This window comes from Schistocerca cancellata, chromosome 3 (assembly GCF_023864275.1).
Source record: "Schistocerca cancellata isolate TAMUIC-IGC-003103 chromosome 3, iqSchCanc2.1, whole genome shotgun sequence".
Taxonomy (NCBI): domain Eukaryota; kingdom Metazoa; phylum Arthropoda; class Insecta; order Orthoptera; family Acrididae; genus Schistocerca; species Schistocerca cancellata.
This window is the reverse complement of record NC_064628.1, coordinates 92,745,912-92,767,045: the sequence shown is the minus strand read 5'-3', so window position 1 is coordinate 92,767,045 and position 21,134 is coordinate 92,745,912. Positions and strand designations below refer to the sequence as shown.

General features: G+C 44.6%; 1 protein-coding gene across 1 annotated transcript in view; it reads right to left on the bottom strand.

Moving 5' to 3' along the window:
* Positions 1-20,487, bottom strand: part of LOC126177089 (alpha-amylase 1-like) — a 76,558-nt gene extending 56,071 nt beyond the window's left edge. The window contains exons 1-2 of the mRNA XM_049924342.1: positions 20,247-20,487; positions 5,561-5,712 (exon numbers count right to left, since the gene is read on the bottom strand). Of these exons, the coding sequence (XP_049780299.1) occupies positions 5,561-5,712; positions 20,247-20,435 (341 nt within the window). The 5' untranslated portion in view covers positions 20,436-20,487. The remainder of the gene's footprint in view (positions 1-5,560; positions 5,713-20,246) is intronic.
* Between the last annotated feature and the right edge of the window lie 647 nt (positions 20,488-21,134).

Here is a 21,134-nt window from a genome sequence, read left to right as displayed (position 1 = left end):
CATAACTCTATCGAGCTAACTCGTTTGGAACCAACGCGTTCAGTTCTTCCACAAGTGCCCAGAGAGCTGTGTACTGCCAACCTGTACAAGAGCTTCGTCCAAGGTGAACAGAAACAACATCTTTGCTACGTGGTACGTGCTCTATAGGGTTGGCTATTCTGCCACACTAGCAGATTACTTTTACTCCACAGATCTGGATAGTGAAATGTACCTTCTACGCTCTCATTCATATTTTTCATTCGTCAGGTGAGAGGAGGAATGGATGTACAGGGTGTTTCAAAATTGACCGGTATATTTGAAACGGCAATAAAAACTAAACGAGCAGCGATAGAAATACACCGTTTGTTGCAATATGCTTGGGACAACAGTACATTTTCAGGCGGACAAACTTTCGAAATTACAGTAGTTACAATTTTCAACAACAGATGGCGCTGCAAGTGATGTGAAAGATATAGACGACAACGCAGTCTGTGGGTGCGCCATTCTGTACGTCGTCTTTCTGCTGTAAGCGTGTGCTGTTCACAACGTGCAAGTGTGCTGTAGACAACATGGTTTATTCCTTAGAACAGAGGATTTTTCTGGTGTTGGAATTCCACCTCCTAGAACACAGTGTTGTTGCAACAAGACGAAGTTTTCAACGGAGGTTTAATGTAACCAAAGGACCGAAAAGCGATACAATAAAGGATCTGTTTGAAAAATTTCAACGGACTGGGAACGTGACGGATGAACGTGCTGGAAAGGTAGGGCGACCGCGTACGGCAACCACAGAGGGCAATGCGCAGCTAGTGCAGCAGGTGATCCAACAGCGGCCTCGGGTTTCCGTTCGCCGTGTTGCAGCTGCGGTCCAAATGACGCCAACGTCCACGTATCGTCTCATGCGCCAGAGTTTACACCTCTATCCATACAAAATTCAAACGCGGCAACCCCTCAGCGCCGCTACCATTGCTGCACGAGAGACATTCGCTAACGATATAGTGCACAGGATTGATGACGGCGATATGCATGTGGGCAGCATTTGGTTTACTGACGAAGCTTATTTTTACCTGTACGGCTTCGTCAATAAACAGAACTGGCGCATATGGGGAACTGAAAAGCCCCATGTTGCAGTCCCATCGTCCCTGCATCCTCAAAAAGTACTGGTCTGGGCCGCCATTTCTTCCAAAGGAATCATTGGCCCATTTTTCAGATCCGAAACGATTACTGCATCACGCTATCTGGACATTCTTCGTGAATTTGTGGCGATACAAACTGCCTTAGACGACACTGCGAACACCTCGTGGTTTATGCAAGATGGTGCCCGGCCACATCGCACGGCCGACGTCTTTAATTTCCTGAATGAATATTTCGATGATCGTGTGATTGCTTTGGGCTATCCGAAACATACAGGAGGCGGCGTGGATTGGCCTCCCTATTCGCCAGACATGAACCCCTGTGACTTCTTTCTGTGGAGACAGTTGAAAGACCAGGTGTACCGCCAGAATCCAGAAACAATTGAACAGCTGAAGCAGTACATCTCATCTGCATGTGAAGCCATTCCGCCAGACACGTTGTCAAAGGTTTCGGGTAATTTCATTCAGAGACTACGCCATATTATTGCTACGCATGGTGGATATGTGGAAAATATCGTACTATAGTGTTTCCCAGACCGCAGCGCCATCTGTTGTTGAAAATTGTAACTACTGTAATTTCGAAAGTTTGTCTGCCTGAAAATGTACTGTTGTCCCAAGCATATTGCAACAAACGGTGTATTTCTATCGCTGCTCGTTTAGTTTTTATTGCCGTTTCAAATATACCGGTCATTTTTGAAACACCCTGTATATACTGGCATACTGCACATAGACGTATTGAATATGCGTATGGGGCTCCGACAACTACCAAAAATCTCAGTAAAATGTGAAGTGAAATAAAGCTAATATACCTTGTGGCTACTATACACACTCTCAGCTGCTCCGTCTCTCTTTTCATATAGTTTACAGTTTGCGCCCAGAACTGAGGCGCCAGAGGTGTGTGCAGTAAACTAAATGCTAAACAAACTGATAAAGAGGTTCATATAGAGACCCTTCAGCATTACAAAGGAAAAAGTGGATTTTAACGCCTGTAAAGCCGGTTTAGAAATGAGAAAACTAGATCTCCTTCTTTCAATATTTCGAAGATAAAATAGGCACTAATTTTTAGTTAGTCATTTATTATGTTTTTGTATTGTTCAGCAACTTGTGCGTAAGACAAAATCGATCAGTTCAAGTCGCATAAGATTACGTAGATCTTTCTACTCAGCTCAGGTCAAAATAGAAACCAAGTGAACAAAACTTCTTCAAAACGGTACTGTTATCTGTCCGCTAGTGAAAAGTTGAGATTCTAACCGCTGTATTCTCCCGTGACCCAATTTTATCAGAGAGAGGAAAGTTCGTTCTTTAAAGAAAACGGAATACATAGAAACCAGAGATTATATAAATCTTAAAGACAAAGCGTGGGAGCGATTTACAGTCTCACGTAGAAGACGAGACAAAATTTAACGAAAATAAAATGTACATTATACATAGTGTGCTCGAGAAAACTGGAAAAATGGCAGAAAGTGGTGGTAGTGGTTGTGGTTAGTGTTTAACGTCCCGTCGACAACGAGGTCATTAGAGACGGAATGGCAGAAAGAACAAGCAAACGTAGACGAAGCTGGTTTCAAAGCACCAACATTCGTTTTCACAGACATACAATGTTTTCTGTGGTTCAGTTACATGATGAAAATTAAAAATGATAGAACTTGAAAGAATAACTATAAGGGTTATCAGTCAGTGGTCAGACTAATTTTGTACATTAGCTAAAGTGATTAGTCATTTTTCCACAGCACATAAATGCTTTCTGGCTGAAGGGTAATAGTAATTCTGTACAATGCTCTTACTAGGGACGTATGAACTCAAGTTAAATGAAATGGAAGATTAAGCGTTACGATAACAAAGTAGCTAAAAGGTGACAATTATTATACTACATGAAATAACATCATCTAAACTTCTTAACGGTTTGCGTTAGACGTTCAAACTGTACAGTTGGGCGCAGGGCATGAATTAGTGTCCGCACGCATGCAAGGTTTAGCGATGAAGCCCGCTTTCATTTAGATGGGTTCGTCAATAAGCAAAATTGGCGCGTTTGGCGGACTGAGAATCCGCATTTCGCGAACGACAAGCCTCTTCAGCCCCAACGGGTAACTGTGATGTGTACAGTGTCCTGTACGTAACGGAATAATCAGTGCGATATTCCTTGATGGCACGGTGACTACCAAACCGTACGCAAAAGTTTTGGAAGATGACTTAGTTCCTATCGTCCAAAGTGATGCTGATTTCGACAAGATGTGGTTCAAGCAAGACGGATCTCGACCACATAGAAGCGGGAGAGTGTTTGACATCCGTCAGAAGCACTTTGGGGACTGCGTCCTGGCTCTGGGGTACCCAGCGGCCACTGGCATGGGCATCGATTGGTCGCCATATTCTCCGGGTCTGAACATATGCGTCTACATTTTGTGGGACTGTGTCAAAGATATGGTGTACAACAATAACCCCAAAACCATTGCTGAGCTGGAAACAGCCATTCATGAGATCATCGACAACATTGATGTTCCGACACTTCAGCGGGTCGTACAGAATTTCGCCATTTGTCTGGGCCACATGATCGCCAATGATGGCAAACACATCGAACATGTCACAACGTAAATGTGAATATTTGTAGTGATGTTTATACACTACTGCCCATTAAAATTGCTACACCAAGAAGAAATGCAGATGTTAAACAGGTATTCATTGGGCAAATATATTACACCAGAAGTGACATGTGTTTACATTTTCACGCAATTTGGGTGTATAGATCCTGAGAAATCATTACCCAGAACACCCACCTCTGGCCGTAATAACGGCCTTGATACGGCTGGATATTAAATCAAACAGAGCTTGGATGGCGTGTACAGGTACAGCTGCCCATGCAGCTTCAACACGATACCACAGTTCATCAATCGTAGTAACTGGCGTATTGTGACGACCCAGTTGCTCGGACCATTTAGCAGACGTTTTCAACTGGTGCGAGATCTGGAGAATGTGCTGGCCAGGACAGCACTCAAACATTTTCTTTACCCAGAAAGGCCAGTACAGGACCTGCAACATCCGGTCGTGCATTATCTTGCTGAAATGTAGGGTTTCGCAGGGATCGAATGAAGGGTTAGAGCCACGGGTCGTAACACATATGAAATGTAACGTCCACTTTTGAAAGTGCCCTCAATGCGAACACGCCGCGTGATACGCCAATATGGCGATGACGAATACACGCTTCCAATGTGCGTTCACCGCGATGTCGTCAAACACGGATGCGACCATGATGATGCTGTAAACAGAACCTGCATTCATCCGAAAAAATGCCGTTTTGCCATTCGTGCACCCAGGTTCGTCCATGAGTACACCATCGCAGGCGCTCCTGTCTGTGATGCAGCGTCAAGGGTAACCGCAGCCACGGTTTCCGAACTGATAGTCCATGCTGCTGCAAACGTCGTCGAACTGTTCGTGCAGATGGTTGTTGTCTTGCAAACTTCCCCATCTGTTGACTCAGGAATCGAGACAAGGCTGCACGACCCGTCAGCACGTTGTAGGTGTCGCCACCGGCGCCAACCTTGTGTGAATGCTCTGAAAAGCTAATCATTTGCGTATCACAGCATCTTCTTCCTGTCGGTTAAATTTCGCGTCTGTAGCGCGTCATCTTCGTGGTGTAGCAGTTTTAATGACCAGAAGTGTACGTTGAAAAAGTGTGTGTAAGCCGTAGTTTGTAACTAGTTTACCTTTTTTTTCCATGTAGTTCTATAACTGTCACGTTGCATAAAACATGGAGGAGTATACGTTTTCGCGTATTATTCCTCTCCCTCCTTGGTCCTTCCCCCCCTTTTTCGTTTTTTTCCTTCCTCCCTCCTTGTTCTTCCCCCTCCTCCAGGTCCCCCACCCCCACCCACCCATCTGCCTTTCATCTTTGTGCTGCCACTTTCGTGCAGTGTTCTACATTGAGTGTTCTACAGTGAGTGTTCCGTGTTGTGTTTTTTTTGGAAGTGTTGCGAACGGCCATCATACAGTCGCTGGGTGTGCGTTTTATCTCTTGCGAACAGAAACCAGACTGTCGCCGTGTTTTTTCTAATTGTGTGTGTACTATGTTACTTGTCTGATTCCTGTGTCTTTTATTAACGTTGCCAACCCCTTTTGCTTTCTGTTTTACCTTTCCGCATTTTTCCGCCATTTTACACTTGACGTCATCGTTTTATCGCCTGTTTTTATTGTTTCTTTTCTTCTTCCGTTTTTTAAAATAAAAGTCAGTAGGCTGTAGAGCAGCGTACTCAGCTGCTGCCAACCCGCCCTCTTCGGGGGGAATTGAAAATCAATAAAGGAAAAAAAAAAGTTTTTGCGTATAGGGATCCACAGAGAAACTCGAGACTTTTTCGCGTCGTAAAATAAACGAAGCTGGGCTTTCTTTGTATGTTCTCCAGAGAGAAATGCGACGTACGTGATGCAGTCTAATAGGAGCTCGGTGTACAGCAGGCGCTTACCTGACACCTACGTCATTGCAGCGCTTCACCATGTCGGCGAAAGCGGCCTCGTCTCCGGAGCGCGTGACCAGGTTGTAGGAGACGGGCTGATACCTCTCCCACCAGGGGCGGTTGCGCTGCGTGATGGCCAGGTTCTCTGTAGGGGGCGACACCTGCAACACAGCGACGACCACTCACAGCGCTGCCTAAGAGGCGGCCAATCGCTGACTCCAGAAATCCTTACAGGTGTGCAGAGAGTTGATACTGTCAGGCCATCTATGAATGCACTGTACGGGTAGTTCGACCATCAAAAAAAGGTTCGAATATTTCATTTCAACGTCAGTGTACGAAATGGAACATCGTATTCTTACAGCCCATCGATTCTACACTAAATACTTTCATACACTCCATAAAAATTTCCACTAAACATTTTACACCGAATAATCTTAGACACAGGAAGAACCAACACAAAAGTTTCTTACAAAATCGTACACGTTGTTGTTGTGGTCTTCAGTCCAGAGGGTGGTTTTAATGCAACTCTCCATGCTACTCTATCCTGTGCAAGCTTCTTCTCCCAGTACTTACTGCAACCTACATCCTTCTGAATCTGTTTAGTGTGTTCATCTCTTGGTCTCCCTCTACGATTTTTACCCTCCACACTGCCCTCCAATACTAAATTGGTGATCCCTTGATGCCTCAGAACATGTCCTACCAACCGATCCCTTCTTCTAGTCAAATTGTACGACAAATTTCTCTTCTCCCCAATTTTATTCAGTAGCTCGTCATCAGTTATGTGATCTACTCATCTAATCTTCAGCATTCTTCTGCAGCACCACATTTCGAAAGCTTCTATTCCCTTCTTGTCTAAACTATTTATCGTCCACGTTTCACATCCATTCATGGCTGCACTCCATACAAATACTTTCAGAAACGACTTCCTGGCACTTAAATCTATACTCGATGTTAACAAATTTCTCTTCTTCAGAAACTCTTTCCCTGCCATTGCCAGTCTACATTTTATATCCTCTCTACTTCGACCAACATCAGTTATTTTGCTCCCCAAATAGCAAAACTCATTTACTACTTTAAGCGTCTCATTTCCTAATCTAATTCCCTCAGCATCACCCGACTTAATTCGACTACATTCCATTATCCTCGTTTTGCTTTTGTTGATGTTCATCTTATATCCTCCTTTTAAGACACTGTCCATTCCGTTTAACTGGTCTTCCAAGTCCTTAGCTGTCTCTGACAGAATTACAATGTCATCGGCGAACCTCAAAGTTTTTATTCCTTCTCCATGGATTTTAATACCTACTCCAAATTTTTCTTTTGTTTCCTGTACTGCTTGCTCAATATACAGATTGAATAACATCGGGGAGAGGCTACAGCACTGTCTCACTCCCTTCCCAACCACTGCTTCCCTTTCATGCCCCTCGACTCTTATAACTGCCATCTAGTTTCTGTAAAAATTGTAAATAGCCTTTCGCTCCCTGTATTTTACCTTTGCCACCTTCAGAATTTCAAAGAGAGTATTCCAATCAACACTGTCAAAAGCTTTCTCTAAGTTTACAAATGCTAGAAACGTACGTTTGCCTTTCCTTAATCTTTCTTCTAAGATAAGTCGTATGGTCAGTATCACCTCACGTGTTCCAACATTTCTACGGAATCAAAACTGATCTTCCCCGAGGTCGGCTTTTACCAGTTGTTCCATTCGTGTGTAAAGAATTCGTGCTACTATTTTGCAGCCGTGGCTTATTAAACTGATAGTTCGGTAATTTTCACATCTGTCAACATCTGCTTTCTTTGGGATTGGAATTATTATATTCTTCTTGAAGTCTGAAGTTATTTCGCCTGTATCATACATCTTGGTCTCTAAATGATAGGGTTTTGTTCGGTCTCGCACTCCCAAGGCGGTCAGTAGTTCTAATGGAATGTTGTCTACTCCCGGGGCCTTGTTTCGACTTAGGTCGTTGAGTGCTCTGTCAAATTCTTCACGCAGTATCATATCTCGAATTTCCTCTTCATCTACATCTTCTTCCATTTCCATAATATTGTCTTCAAGAACATCGCCCTTCTATAGACGCTCTGTATACTCCTCCCACCTTTCTGCTTTCCCTTCTTTGCTTAGCACTGGGTTTCCAACTGAGCTCTTGATATTCATGCAAGTGGTTCTCTTTTCTCCAAAGGTCTCTTTAATTTTCCTGTGGGCAGTATCTATCTCACCCCTAGTGATACGTGCCTCTACATCCTTACATTTGTCCTCTAGCCATCCCTGCTTAGCCATTTTGCATTTCTTGTTGATCTCATTTTTGAGACGTTTGTACTCCTTTTTGCCTGCTTCATTTACTGCATTTTTGTGTTTTCTCCTTTCATCAATTAAATTCAATATCTCTTCTGTTACCCAAGGATTTCTGTTAGCCCCCGTCTTTTTACCTACTTGATCCTCTGCTACCTTCACTATTTCATGTCTTAAAGCAACCCATTCTTCTTCTATTGTATATCGTTCCCCCATTCTTGTCAATCGTTCATTAATGCTCTCCCTGAAACTCTCTACAACCTCTGGTTCTTTCAGTTCATCAGGTCCCATTTCCTCAAATTCCCACCTTTGTGCAGTTTCTTCAGTTTTAATCTATAGTTCATAACCATATCGTACATGTCGATGGGATAATCTTCTGAGCTGTGGGATTGTGTCATATTAACTGTCAAGCTTTTTCAATACTCGATATTCCGTGTGCTGCGACAACCGTTACGTAAGTTGGAACTTAAATAATGGCAACAGTGCTGTGGAGACACTATGCAATGGAATCTACTGTTGTCGCTGATAGCACAAGTTGTTGACATACCTACCTTACCTCCGAGCAAAAGGACTCGCCCGTACTACGTCACCGGCGTGCTCACAATCGAGGGAAGCACAGTAACTTATGAGCGAGCGGTCTAACGTAACGGTGTCACTATGTTTTCGAAAGAGGAACAACGAAAAAAATGGAAATGAGCGTCTGGCGTCATTGGCCGGGATGTCACCTACGGGGCAGGTCCGGCCGCCTCGGTGCTGGTCTTATTACATTCGACGCCACATTGGGCGACCTCCGCGCCAGATCGGGATAAAATGATGATGAAGACAACACAACACCCAGTTCCTGATCGTAGACAATCCCGAACCCAGCCGGTAATCGAACCAAGGCGCGTATTACGGGAATCCGTCACGCTGACCACTTTTTTTTTAATCTCATTTTGTTAGTTTTCGTTCGTTGTATCTGCTCTGGGCGGACGTCGAAAGACACCCGTTTCAGTTCGTTGTTGATCCATTAACTCAGTTTTTTTATTACAGAGGGCAGCTAGCCCTCTGACCGAACACGCTGACCTACCATGCCGGCGTCCACTAGGCTATCGGGATGGACAGGGACAACGGAGTTGGATCAAGATTGGATGTGTCAGAGCTCGTACAGCACGACAGTATCATCAAGGTCTTGAAGAACCGTGCGGGGAATCGGTATTGCCGTACACAACAGTGGCAAGGTGGGTAAAGCCTTCAACGAAGGTCGGCAAACTACGGCAGACATTCATCGCGCAGGTCGCCCTAGCGTCTCTGAAGAAGACGTGCATGCTGTTGCCGCGTTAGTGGACAGTGATCGACGCCATATGATTCGGATTAGCGTATACGACTGTGCTTCGCATCCTGAAGAAACGCTTGGGAACGCGAAAAATTGCGTCACGATGGGTTCCGCATGACTTGAGGGAAATGCAGAAATGGATGCGTTGCGACGCTGCTCAGACGCACTTGGAGCGCTATGACGGCAAAGGAGAGGCTTTCTTACACCGTATCGTAACATTTGATGAGATATGGACCACATCGTACGAGCCAAAACTGAAACGCCAATCCAACGAATGGCGTCATTATGGGTCACCGCGAAAGTCGAAAGTGCGTTAGAGCCACAGTATAATGAATGTTATCGTGATTCTCGTGTACGACTGTGATGGTGTTATCCTAACGCATTACGTTCCTCCACGGCAGACCGTCAATGCACAGTATCACTGTTCGTTTTTGGAGCATCACCTGCGACCAGCTTCGCGAAAGATGCGGTGACACTTTCTGAGCAACTCACCCGTCATTTTGCACGACAACGCGCGGGCGCATATAGCGAAAGCTGTGGCTGCTCTGTTCGGTCGTTGGGACTGGGAAGTACTGTACCATCCACCATACTCCCCGGACTTTGATTTGATTCCGAAGATGAAGCAACCACTTCACGGCATTCGTTTCAGAACTGTTCCAGAGATTTGACGGGCAGTAGACCGCTCCATTCGCACCATCAACAGAGCCGGCTCTGCTAACGGTATACTACGCCTTCCACAGCGTTGGCAACGGGTTCTACACAACGCTGGTCACTACTTTGAAGGACAGTAACAGCTAAAAACGTGTAACTCTCTTGTATCGGTTGTGAATAATTAGTTGCCACTATTTAAGTTCCAACCCCCGTTTGTGGACGCGATACTGGTTTTCGACTGTGTTCAACCATCCAGGGGCACCAGTAGAATCGTGAAGAATATTCCAGCAGAGGGATCGAAATCTACGAGCATCGAAGAAGTTCTAAGAGGAATATGTCGCTGCATAACGACCCAGAAGATTTTATAAACAATACTAATGGTCACGAATGCCTGCACATTTACACTGATGACCTGGAACAGTACGACCACCTCCTTAATAGCGTGCTGGTCCACCTTCGGAACGCAATAAGGGACCGATGCTGTGTGTTATGAAACTGAGAAGTGCATGGCAGGTTTGTAGAGGTATATAGCACCACATGTGTACGGACTGGTGATTTTGGGCGCGATGGCAGCGTACAATAGCGTCCCAGTTGTGTTTCGTTGAGTTCAGTTCAGACGAATATGTTGGCAAAGTCAAAATGCGAGCTAGGTATCATGCATCTCAAACCAATGTAGCACGATTATGGCATTATGATACGAACAATTATCCTGCTGGAAGATGCCATCGGGAAAAACATCAAGCGTGAATGGGTGCTACTGGTCCGCAAAAATGTTCACATAGTCCATAGTTGTCATGGTGCTTCCAATTTTACCACAGATCAATTGAAAGCCTAGGTGAATGTCCCCTATAGCATAATACTGCCCACATTGACCTGTGTCCATGAAACAGTGCATGTTTTGAGTAAACCTTCTCCTGGATACGCACGACCATCGACCTGGTATAACAAGAAACATGATTCACCGAGTAGGTGACACATTTCCATTGAATCACGGTCCAGTCCCGATGACCATGTGCCCTCTGCATTCGTAATAGACAAATGCTGTTTCGTCAACATGGAAGCATGCAGGAGACGTCTTCTTCTGGGCAGCAGGAGCAGCACTGTACGCTTCAAAACGCTTCTGCCTGCACCAGCACCGTGGGAAAATCTGTGACAGATCGCCCCCTATCCTGTCTTTACAGATCTGACCGCTCTTTGACTGTCACATACTGTGATGAGATGTGTACCTCCTGTGCCTTGTCGCCTTCTATTGGCTTCGCCGTCCTTCAGCGACTTTCCATAGATGCTCACAACAGTAGCTCTCCAACAGCCGACTAGCTTCGACATTTACGAGATGATCGTTCGCAGGCGTAGTGCAGTAACTACTTTCCATCTGTCAGATTCGCTTATGTCAGTGCATTTCCCCATCTGCAGCCTTTGTCATCGCTAGAATGAGTACCTATTCGTCTCTGCTGCGCTTGTATAATATCGTATCAAAAGTTTCCGGACATTAGTATGTGATATTTCCTTTGATCGACATAATTGTGGCTTGAACTGTGCTGGGGACACTTTCAATGAGGTTCAGAATGCCTCTGGAGAATCATCATCATCATTATCATCATTTAAGACTGATTATGCCTTTCAGAGTTCAGTCTGGAGCATAGTCCTCCTTATAAAAATCCTCCCTATTCAGTACTAACGTTGGTGCCTCTTCTGATGTTAACCCTATTACTTCAAAATTATTCTTAACCAAATCCAGGTACCTTCTCCTTGGTCTACCCCGACTCCTCCTACCCTCTACTGTTGAACCCATGAGTCCCTTGGGTAACCTTGCTTCTTCCATGCGTGTAACATGAGCCCACCATCTTAGCCTTTTCGCCCTGAATGCTACATCTATAGAGTTCATTCCTAGTTTTTCTTTGATTTCCTCATTGTGCACACTCTCCTGCCATTGTTCCCATCTACTAGTACCTGCAATTATCCTAGCTACTTTCATATCCGTAACCTCAACCTTATTGATAAGGTAACCTGAATCCACCCAGCTTTCGCTCCCATACAACAGAGTTGGTTGAAAGATTGAACGGTGCACAGATAACTTAGTTTAGGGACTGACTTACTTCTTGCAGAAGAGAGTAGATCGTTGCTGAGCGCCCACTGCATTAGCTTTGCTACACCTCGCTTCCAGTTCTTTCACTATGTTGCCATCCTGTGAGAATATGCATCCTAAGTACCTGAAACCGTCCACCTGTTCTAACTTTGTTCCTCCTATTTGGCATTCAATCCGTTTATATCTCTTTCCCACTGACGTTACTTTCGTTTTGGAGATGCTAATCTTCATACCATAGTCCCTACATTTCTGATCTAGCTCTGAAATATTACTTTGCAAACTTTCAATCGAATCTGCCATCACAACTAAGTCATCCGCATATGCGAGACTGATTATTTTGTGTTCACATATCTTAATTTCGCCCAGCCAGTCTATTGTTTTCAACATATGATCCATAAATAATATGAACAACAGTGGAGACAGGTTGTAGCCTTGTCTTACCCCTGAAACTACTCTGAACCATGAACTCTAACTGCTGCCTGACTATTCATGTATTATTTGCTTGCAAAAGTTTGCCTCTTATTCCATAATCTCGTAGAACAGACAATAACTTCCTCCTAGGAACCCGGTCATATGCCTTTTCTAGATCTACAAAGCACAGATACAATTCCCTGTTACACTCGTAACACTTCTCCATTATTTGCCGTTAGCTGAAGATCTGGTCCTGACAACCTCTAAGAGGCCTAACCCACACTGATTTTCATCCAATTTGTCCTCAACTAATACTCGCACTTTCCTTTCAACAGTACCTGAGAAGATTTTACCCACAACGCTGATTAAAGAGATACCTCTGTAGTTGTTACAATCTTTTCTGTTCCCATGTTTAAAGATTGGTGTGATTACTGCTTTCGTCCAGTCTGATGGAACCTGTCCCGACTCCCACGCCATTTCAGTTATCCTGTGTAGCCATTTAAGACCTGATATTCCACTGTTTTTGATGAGTTCCGACTTAATTTCATCCACCCCAGCCGCTTTATTGCACTTCAATCTATTGACCATTTTCTCCACTTCGTCAAATGTGATCCTATTTCCATCAACGTTCCTATCCCATTATACATAGAAATCTGAAACATTACTGATCGTATTTTCACCTACATTGAGCAACTCTTCAAAATATTCCCTCCATCTGCCCAAGGCATCAACAGGATTCACCAGCAGTTTTACTGACCTATCCAAAATATCTGTCATTTCCTTCTTACCTCCCTTTCGAAGACTGCTAATTACACTCCAGAATGGTTTTCCAGCAGCTTGACCCATAGTCTCCAACCTGTTTCCAAAGTCTTCCCAAGATTTCTTCTTGGATGCTTCAATTATCTGTTTGGCTTTGTTTCTTTCTTCAACATAACTTTCTCTGTCTACCTGAGTTCTAGTATTTAGCCATTTTTGATACGCCTTCTTTTTCCTTTTACAGGCTGCCTTGACTGTATCATTCCACCAAGCTGTTTGCTTCATCCTACCTTTACACACTACTGTTCCAAGATATTCTTTAGCCACTTCTAGTACTGTGTCCCTGTACCTTGTCCATTCCTTTTCCAATGACTGTAATTGACTGCATTCAACTAACTGGTATCTTTGTGAGATCACTATTATGTACTTGTGCCTGATTTCTTTGTCCTGAATTTTCTTCACACTTATCCTCCTACACATGGACCTGACCTCCTGCACTTTCGGCCTCACAATACCAATTTCACTGCAGATTAAATAGTGATTAGTGTCATCAAAGAATCCCATGAATACACGTGTGTCCCTCACAGCCTTCCTGAATTCCTGATCTGTTATTATATAGTCAATGACAGATCTCGTTCCTCTGCCTTCCCAAGTATACCGGTGAGTGTTCTTATGTTTAAAAAAGGAGTTTATGATTACGAAGCCCATACTGGCATGGCACAGAAATCCAAGAGTTGTTTCCCGTTCCTGTTGGCCTCCATATCCTCTACAAATTTACCCATAACCTTTTCATTCCCTTCTGCTCCAATCCTGGCATTAAAATCACCCATGAGCAGAACACTGTCCTTGTCCTTTACTCTAACAACTACATCACTGAGTGCGTCATAAAAACTATCCATCTTATCTTGAGCTGTCCCTTCACAATGCAAACATGCTGACACAATCCTAATTTTCTTTCTAGACACTGTCAAATCTATCCACATCAGTCGTTCGTTTACATACCTTATTGCAACTGCACTAGGTTCCATTTCTTTCCTGATGTAAAGCCCTACACTCCATTGTGCTATTCCTGCTTTGACTCTTGACAGGTAGACCTTGTATTCTCTCACTTCCTCTTCTTTCTCACCCCTTACCCGAATGTCACCAACAGCTAAAACGTCCAACCTCATCTTAATTGCAGCCTCTGCCAGCTCTACGTTCCTCCCAGAGTAGCCCCCATTGATATTAATAGCTCCCCATCTCGTTACCATTCGTTTGCCGTGTCGTATCTTAGGAGTGCCTGGTTTGTCTATTAGAGGTGGGACTCCGTCATCTCCAAAGGTCCGAGGCATTTTTCTCTGATTGTTGCCAGCATCATATTTAAAATGCCAGGGAAGCAGGTTGCTAGCCTTACTTGCCCTGGGTTCTATTGAGTTTTGGTAGTCTTTACCGTCTGAGCACAAAGGTGACAACGACTCAGAATATGTCCGAGATGCCCAACCTTATTCCAAAGTAACTGGTATCCCGACTGTCAGGAACACTTACTTGGCCACTCATTCATGAACTAGGACATGACAACAGGGACCCACACCATGAACACTGTGGAGAAGAGGTAACTTATTCTTCCTCAAAATCCGAAATCAGAGAAGGTACTAGCTTGGGACAGAGTGGATTATCATGCTGATACAATCACCGTCTCTAGCTTCTAAACTGTATGCAGCACACAAATTTGTAAAGTGTGTTCGTATCCTTCGCCTTTCAGCGCTTCTTAAGCGCAAAAAGGACGTCACAATCCAACCAAGAAAAATACGCCGATACGGTAACGCCACTTTCTCAGTGCTTCTCTATTGGCACTATACATAATGGCAGGTAGCGTTGTCCAGGCATTCGCCAAACCGAAACCCTTCCGTCGGATTACCACAGGGCACAGTGATTCAATTACCCAGTGTCAGTGGCATCGTTCTTCACGCTGCTTTTAACCATAGCTTAGCGTTTAGTACAGAAATACGTGGCTCATGAACAGCTGCTCGACGACCGTACACCATTCTCTTTCACTTCCTCTGCACAGTCATTACTGGTAGACTTCAAAAGTCGCGAGTGATTTCTTCCGCTGATTTCATTTAATTTTTTACAAGTACCCTCCGCGATGCTCTACGGACCGTCTCTATCAGTACAGGAGGTCTGGCAGGTCTTGGAATAGCTGTAGTTGATCCTTCGTAGTTTCAGTTCGCAGTAACATCACAAACAGTCGAATTGGGCAGCTTCAGAAGTGTTAGAATGTTTCTGCACGATTTTTTAGCCAGGTGACGTCAAATCACTAATCTACGATCGAAGTCACTGAGGTCTGCTGACCGATCCATTCTGCTATTACAGCTTCTCCAATACCCTCCCCCCCCCCCCCCCACCTCCTTTTATGACGTCTCCTCCTCTCATGACGTCTAGTCGTCAATTCCGATTTAGGGATACTTGAATGTTTTTCCATCAGATGTTGTGTACCTTCATCACCGAGTCACAGACTACACCATCAGGCGGCATTCAGTCTCACTAGACTTAGAGCTCCTTTGTGTCATTACCTCATGCATGCCACAGTGAGGGGTATTTCCACCAAAATGTAGACTTTCACGGAGGGAAATGTCATGTCCATTATAATTATCCGGGCTGTTATGCCGTGGTCGGTTGATGAATTCTGTGTCAATTCCCAACGTTTCGTCCCAGTCAGTAGCGAGCCAGTTGGTGTGTTGCACCTTCCATCGAGCTACAGACCCCCTTGAAGATGTCTCCCGCAGACGGGGACGAAACGCTGGGAATTGACATAGAATTCATCAACCGACCACGGCATAACACCCCGGATAATTATAATGGACGTGGTATTTCTACCATCCTGTGACGTTCTGTATGTTTGTTATATCACACCCACTTCAACATAATTGGCAGGTACCTACTTGTGCATGAGGTGATGGAACGCTCTTCACAACACATCTGTCACTTTCTGACGTCACATCATGGAAGGCGAGGTCTCACCGCAAAGAACGCCCGTCCAAGGGCGGTACTCTGGTGTTTTTGAGTTACCACCGATGTCTAAACATTGGATTAAAGAAAGCATTATTGCTTTAATTGAAAAATATAGGCAACAGCCTTTCACATATACTGAGGAAACTCCCAGCTGCCCTGACAAACATCTGCTCTTGAAGTAGACATTTTGCCGCGATACCACTTGCAACAGACCTTAATCTGTGTGACAGCTTCGGCATGCGAAAAAGCTTTCCGCACTCCCTGCTGGCCAACAGTTAAGAGTGCCACTAAGAAAACTTGAAAAAATTGCGCTTGAAAGGTAAATATTGTGGGAAAGTACCAGACTAAGAATGGGACAAGTTGTCATTCGTCAATGTCGATGTGTGTTTCGACTGATTTGCTTGCCTTGCGAAACACAAGCAGAAATTATGCTAACTGGAGAAACGAGTCTGAGAAGCTGGTTTCTGTGAACGTTCCAATGGGCCAGGGAATGTTTCAAGACAGCACAGATTCGTAAACTACAACAACAACAACAACAACAACAACAACTAGTTACAAATTAAACAAGTGAAACGGCGTAAATTATGACATATGTGTGCTTTATATTCTTCTAAAGTTAAATGTAAATGTCGTGTGACTAGGGGCTCCCGTCGGGTAGACCGTTCGCCGGGTGCAAGTCTTTCGATTTGACGCCACTTGCGCGTCATGGGGATGAAAGTGATGATGATTAGGACAACGCAACACCCAGTCCCAGAGCGGAGAAAATCTCCGAACCAGCTGGGAATCGAATCCGGGCCCTTAGGATTGACATTCTGTCGCGCTGACCACTCAGCTACAGGGGGGCGGACTCCTCTACAGTTACCACTGTTGCAAACGAAATATAAAAATCATGCTGATTGAAAATTTACATGATCTTAAGTCTGTGCTCTGATAATTGTTGCAAGGAAAATAGAAATGTTTGTTCAGTGGATAACTTACATCATCTTATTTATCAGTTCTTAGAACTGATACAAGTGAAATAAACATGTCTACTTACTTTCATACCACCATGATCCTTCACTTCTAAAGCTGTTGCCGACAACGAAGTATTTGGAGTTTCCTGACCAATCAGGAACTTCATTTCTACAAAGTACCATGTGGTGCATTAGTACACGGGATGGTTACAATTCAAGTGCAGGTACTCATAGCGATCAACTGTCCGCTGTTATTATCGTATAGCAGTGGAACTTGGTAGGTACTTTAGTGCGTTAAGGCGGAACCGATTCGTGCTGGAAGGAAATAGTTCCATGTTTGGGCACATTTGGGCACATTTAAAAGCAAATTAAAAGAATTTCTGAACGACAACTCCTTCTGCTCAATAGATGAATTCTTAGATACGAAATAGTAATTGTAAAAAAATTAATTAATTAATTATTTTGTGTAACGAAAACTTATGTTAGAGTGACACGTTCCACATCATTATGAAATGTATTCGCGATCTATGGAACAAGGATTAAAGTACGTTTGTTTGTATGTATGGTGCAAAGCTGTTGCTGTGAATGCAAGAAAGACATTTAGAAGTGTTTCCATATGTAATGGATTAGGAACAGGCCACGGGCAGAAAAGGTCAAACAAGTGAGAAAGGAATAATGCTGATTTCATTATTAACTGCCACTTACACAATTTGTTCAATATGAGCACCGGACTCATCGATGAGATGCTGTACAGCGCCAGATTTGCACCTAGTGGCCAAAATTGGAACTACTTTTTCCATTGTAAACAGTTTCTCGCATTAACACGTTAACATACCTACCAGTTTCGCTGCTATACTATAGTTAAAGCCCACACTGGACCACTGTGGATAACTGCACCGTAATTAGCGTCTGAGGCATCTTCCGGCCCACATTCTGATACTTTCTCATTCACTCTTTCCAGTTGTTTTCTGAAATTCGTTTGGAGCGAATTGACTCGTGGTTTCTACAGGAGGCGATCTACAATGCGCTGTAGCACTACTACAAGGAGCAATGTATTGCACAATACAGGATGTCTGAGGAGGAATCATCAATATTCAGGGAAATGATAGGAACGATTATTCGAAAGAAATAAGTCTAGTCAACATAGGCTCTGATGCCCACCTTAAGGACTATGAGGACTTGTTCAGTACAAGAAACTGTTTCACAGTGGCAAAGATGAACAAGTGCTCTTAGCTCTTAAGGTATACACTTTAGAGCCCATGGTAACTATACACTTTTTTCTTGTTTAGATCCATACTAACCCTTCTCAAAGTATGGGAATCGAAGAGTTTGCAGATGAAGCGATTTGTCCCGTAACATCAAAGATTAAAACGTGCTCATAGCTTTTAAGGTACGTATTTAGGAGCCCATGCTTATTAGACTTGTTTGCACCGAATGGTCGTTCCTGTCATATCTTTGAATATTGTCTATTCCTCCTGGGACACCCTGTAGATTAAACCCGTGAGCTGAAGGAAGAAAATGTAAGAGTGAAAACTGAGGAAGGAGGGGCAAACGAAGAATTAACGATGGATATAAGAAGAGATGAAGTCGAACGGCCAGTTGAAAAGATGAAAAATGAGAAGGCAGTTGGCCCAGACCAGATCCCCGTTGAGGTATGGAAGTGTCTCAGTAAAAAGGGAATTGAGCTCCTTTGGGATTTAATGAAGAAGATTTGGCGACAGAAGGAGATGCTAGACGTGTGGAGGTGTACTGATCCCAATATTTAAGGGGAAAGGTGATTTGCAGGACTGCAGTAACTATAGAGGTATTAAACTGATGGCACATACAATGAGAATTCGGGAAAGAGTTATAGAAGCAAGATTACGCAAGGAGACTGTGGTGCATGAAGAACAGTTTGGGTTCATGCCTGGAAGAGGAACGACTGATGCAATACATGCTTTAAGGCGGATTATGGAGGGACACGGGGAGCTACAAACCGATGGACATATGGCTTTCATTGATTTGGAGAAAGCATATGACAGAGTCCCAAGGGACGAAATATGGAGAAGCATGAGAGAGCAGTGTGTGCCCAAGACGTATGTGAGGTTAGTGAAGGAAATGTACAGAGGAGCAATGACACAGTTGAGAAGTAGTGTGGGCATGACAAAGGAGTTTCCAGTAAAAGTAGGGTTACATCAAAGGTCTGCGCTTAGTCCCTTCCTCTTTGACCTGATTATCGATGTGCTGGTGAAAGATGTGAAGAAGGAAGCGTCGTGTAATATGATGTTTGCGGATGATGTGGTTCTTTGTGAGCAGAGCATTGACAGACTTGAGGAAAAGCTGGAGGATTGGAGGAAAGGGCTAGAAGAAAGAGGGATGAAAATTAGCAGGACAAAGTCAGAATATTTAGCACTGAAGGATGTGCAGGTGAGGTCTTGCAAGATCCAGGATGATGAGCTGAAGTCGGTCTGCAAATTTAATTACCTGGGGTCGTACATACAGAGGGATGGAGGACTGGAGAGAGAGATACAAGACCGAATAAATTGCGGTTGGATCAACTGGAGGAAAATGAGTGGAGTGCTGTGTGACATGAAGGTGACCATTGGGTTGAAAGGGAAAGTGTACAAGTCGGTGGTAAGGTCTGCTATGATATACGGGGCAGAGACATGGCCAATCACAGTAGCTCAGGAAAGGAAGATGGAAGTGGCGGAAATGAGGATGCTGAGGTGGATGTGTGGGGTAACAAGGAAGGACAGGACTAGAAATGAATTTGTTAGAGGAGCTGTGAAAGTGGGACCCATGGGGAAAAAGATACAGGAGAGCAGACTAAGGTTGTACGGACACGTACAGAGAAAAGGGGAAGAGTATATCGGAAACAGAGTTGAATATATAAAGATTGAAGGAGCGAGAAGGAGAGGAAGACCGAAGATGAGGTGGAAGGATAAGATATCCGGGGACCTAAGGGAGAAAGGATGGAAGAAGGAAGAGTACTATGGAGGAGAAGGATCCAGAAGAGCAACGCCGACCCTACGTGACGTGGGATAAGGCGACGATAAAGAAGAAGAAGAAGGAGACATCCTGTACATTAAACGAGCATCAATATTTTTGAAGTTCTGTAGGTTTTTTCGATATATTGCGCAAACCGTGAGTAGCATTCACAGATGGTCAAAAGCATTTTGCAATACTCAGTGTAGCGTAAAGATGTTGAGGACCCCTTAACGGCGAGTGATACTCCTTGTGAGGAGTTGTTTAGGCAACCCGCGACTCACCTGCACACCACCGAAGCCCTTGGGGCCGAGGAAGTTCTCGCACTCGGCGGCGATGTCGGCCCACTTCCACTCGAAGAGGTGCACCATGGCCGTCCTGCCGGGCAGCCAGTAGGGGTCCTTCTGCGCCATGGCGACCGCCACCACGGCGGCCAACACGAGGAGCGCTCCACGGGCGGCTGGTGTCTGCATGCTGGCTGGCGAGCTCTCGAGGTGCCGACGCCCGCTGCCCGCGGCCGCGTCTTCTTATACCGGCGCGCGAAGGTCTGTCAATAGCGCGCCGGACCGCCGCCCCCCTCCTGACCAATCGCAACGCGAGGCGGTGCCGCGCGCGGAGGGGGAGCGGCGGAACCGCCTTGTTTTCGCGACGAGCCTGCCCCTGTTGTCACGCGGCGAGCGTCGGCTGCTCTACATGCAGTGCCTCGCCCTCCGTGACACCTGGACAAACATTTGTTCAGCCTGTCCCCTCACCTCGCCTACGGCTGTCGCGCACTGGCCCCTGTTTCCAGTAGCTGCTGTTCCGCAGTGAGTAGCAGCAAAGTGCCGGTTGTCTGGAGAACAGAGGCTGACCGCTAGGTTATCAGGCTTGTCTTTAGTCGGAGATTATTTACAGTTACTTACGCCTTTAGAGACATTACACTAGAAATTAGAGACGTGAGTTTCGTAATTTCTGAGGACGTTAACATGTTGAAACGTCTCCTTTGAAAAATTAATAAATTACTGTGCTGATAAACCTCTACATTATTTGATTTTCAAACAGCTGAGCAGAACTGAGCGTACTCAGACATTACTCTCTTTACTTATTCTGATCACCACTAAACTGACACACAATATTTTTAGCGCAAGGCAATCTGACTTTCAAAAGTCCCTGCAGAAGAATGGCCCTGACTA